At 35.6% G+C, this 3,133-nt stretch overlaps 1 protein-coding gene across 1 annotated transcript; it reads right to left on the reverse strand.

Moving 5' to 3' along the window:
- Positions 1-1,096: 1,096 nt before the first annotated feature.
- LOC118051624 (uncharacterized) lies at positions 1,097-2,760 on the reverse strand. Its single transcript, XM_035062314.2, has one exon. It carries the CDS (start codon positions 2,693-2,695, stop codon positions 1,142-1,144), a length of 1,554 nt encoding a protein of 517 aa, XP_034918205.1. The 5' UTR covers positions 2,696-2,760; the 3' UTR covers positions 1,097-1,141.
- Between the last annotated feature and the right edge of the window lie 373 nt (positions 2,761-3,133).

The following is a 3,133-nucleotide window of genomic DNA, read 5'->3' on the forward strand; positions in this document are numbered from 1 at the left end:
TTATTCACAAAAAACTTAGGAATATAATAAAGTTGACCGTGAATATCATTTTCCCTCCACAAATTCACTCTAATTTTTTTTTTTTTTGGTTTTGTAGATTTGAATCGGATAAAATATTAAAGAAAACAAAGTTTGCCTTACCTCCAATATAGTTTATTGCATCGTGAAGTTAACTTCAACCACAATAAATCAACGCTACGCTATGGTTTCCCCCTCCGTAATTTATGAACTCTTTAATTGCTTGTTCATACCATAATTTGAATGAATGGTATGAAATTTCCAGCAAAACCCACAATCTTTCCTCACAAGATTTCTAGTTGGTAAAACTCGAATTTCATTCACTTCTATATTGTAATTGATTAGATAAACATGAACTCAAGGGAGTAACTGAAATTAATTATTAAGGTAGATTTATATTGTAAAAGCGTGTTTGGTAGCGGTTGCTTTTCAAATAGCTTTTCATGCCGAAATACATACCAATGATGTTTTTTTATTTTTTAAAAATTATTTTTGACATCAGCACATCAAAACGATCCAAAAAGTACAAACCAAACTTAATTTTAACAAAAAAAAAAATTCAAAATTTAGGCAAAACGCAGGTGCAAACGCAGCACCAAACGCTGCCTTAGAGATTAAGATAGTGATCGGAACATTGTATTTCAAAAAGATAATTTTTTTTATTTTTTTATATTATTTTAATATTTTTGTGTCAAAAAATAATTTTTAAAAACTAAAAAAAATTATTTTTTTAGAAAATGATATTTCTGAACACTATCTTAATTTCTAAATCTACAGTGGATTTAATTAGTATTATATAATCTTCTTTGGCCTGTACAAGACAAAATCATGATTGGTTAATTTGGACAATTTCTTGTACTCTTTGCATCCTTCTGATATCAAAATAATATAAAATTAGCATTCCCATTCCAGAAATTCAATAATATTTTCAACACTATCATTTACACGTAAGAAACAAACCTGCTTGTGGATTAAGAAACACAACCATATATATATATATATATATATATATAAGAGAGAGAGAGAGAGAGAGAGAGAGAGAGAGAGAGAGAGATATGATTATGCAATTTCTGTTCTAAAAAATAAAAAAATAATAATCTATTTCTTCTTTGTAATCTGCTGATTAACAATCGCTATAAACAGAAGATTCTACTTCCCATGAACATATTTGCCTTATAATAATTGAGTTAATCATCTCAGAATTACTATTAACCCCGAGTTGGATTATACTATAATTATTCCACAAAGACAAGTTTGAGCCAGTGAGTGAACTCATACCCGGGATTGACTCGGTCGCTGTAATCAAGTCAATAATCTTCAATATATGCACCTTGCCGACGAGTTGAGTTAATATCCCTGACTCAGTAACTGAGCTCTTCTTCTTGTGTTGCATGGCTGCTCGAGCGATCTCAGTTAACATTGCGCTAGACAATCTCCGAATTCCCCGTGCTCCACCCATCAAGATCGCTGAGTTAACTTGACAATTAATCTGAGTTTGCTCCGAGTTTTTCCTGTGATGCTTGCTTGAACAACTTTCTTGTTTAATTCTAATGTACACCGACTCTGGACTCCGGTTCCTTACTCGGCCGAGTGGGTCTCTGAAAAAAACCACTTTTTTCACGTCCACTAACATTACATGCTTAAAGTTTCTCCTAACTCGACCGAGTAACATTGGATAACAAGCCCATCTTCTCAAACTCATTGGCAAATGATCTAAAAACCCAGCAAGTGAATTTTCCGGGTCAAGCTCACTCGCTTCAAAACCCACCACTGAGCCATAACTCAACAGAGTCAACTCACCCTCGCCCTCCCCCGACTCACTGAAATTGCCACTGCCATCAGCTCTAATTCTCTTTCCCCACAGAGGCTCACCCATCTGCTTCTTCCCACTCTTAAAAAACTGACCCACGTCAAAACTCGACGCCGACACGGAGTCATGACTCGTTCTATTCAATTGTTTGTAGTAATTAACAAGTTTCAAGAACGAGTCATTCTCTTCTTGAATCAATGATTCAAATCTTGTAGCGAATAAAGAGGAAGGAAAGAGAAAGACAGCATCAGCTCTTGCTGTGAGACCTGAACGATGCAAGACTCTTAAAAAGAGTCTAAATTCAGCCTCATTAGTCTCTTCCATTACATGAGCAACAACAAGATCACTCATGGCTCTAGTCCCACGCCTGTAAAGCTTGCCCATTCCTTGTAAAGCAAATAAAGAACGGAACTTTTCACTTCTTTTATCATCTTTTGGCCAAAATGTTCTTGAAAACATAGAGAAGTAACTGGTTTTGGTGGGTTTAAGCTTGTTTTGAGGCTTTTGAGACAAGAATCTACGTGGGGTTTTGTTGATACTAATGGTGGTGGACGGGTTGGGGATTGCGGGTTCAAAAGTTGAGAGAGTGAAGAGAAGGAGGGTGAGGAGGAGTAAAAGAGCACAAATCGAGATGGTGGATTGAGTCTTCGTGATTATGGGGTTGTTTGAGTTGGTCCTTTTAATTATTTTTGATGAGTTACTGTTGGGAGTAGCCAGTGATGGGGTTGATGGAGAGGAGGGGCAGAATGGAGCAGTGGCGTCGGCGGCGGTGGAGGAGGTGTCTTCAGGGAAGAAGACTAGGAGCAAGCCCATGCCCCAATTTTCACTGTTGTTTTTGCAGCTTTTGGCCTTCGCCATGATTCCCATTTTCGTTTCTCTTTCTTGATCCCTCCCCTCTTTGTGTGGTTTTGAGGACTTTGCCTCGCAAGCTTTTTAACACGTTTTTAACTCTTACTTTTGCTAGCCTCCAAGGGCAAACCTCGAAAATGCCCTCAACCTATGTAGTTATTCTAATTTTGTATCTAAACAAAACTTCATATCAATCTTATCCTCCAAGTAGACTTTGTTTCGGAAAGTTTCAATTAAGTATTGATTCCATTCAAATTGCACTATTTTTTTAAAATAATAAATGACCCTTTTTCTTAAGAAATTTAACATTTTTTTTTAATAATTATAGTTAAAGGCTTCAATTGAGATATCAAGATTATTAAGATATAATTTTTTTTAAGGTTTCCTTACTCTAATGAATGATTATTTTGCCTGTTTGATATTCCATGTATTGTTTTTAGAATGTAATCTTCCTGA

Source organism: Populus alba, chromosome 16 (assembly GCF_005239225.2).
Source record: "Populus alba chromosome 16, ASM523922v2, whole genome shotgun sequence".
In the NCBI taxonomy this organism is placed as follows: Eukaryota; Viridiplantae; Streptophyta; class Magnoliopsida; order Malpighiales; family Salicaceae; genus Populus; species Populus alba.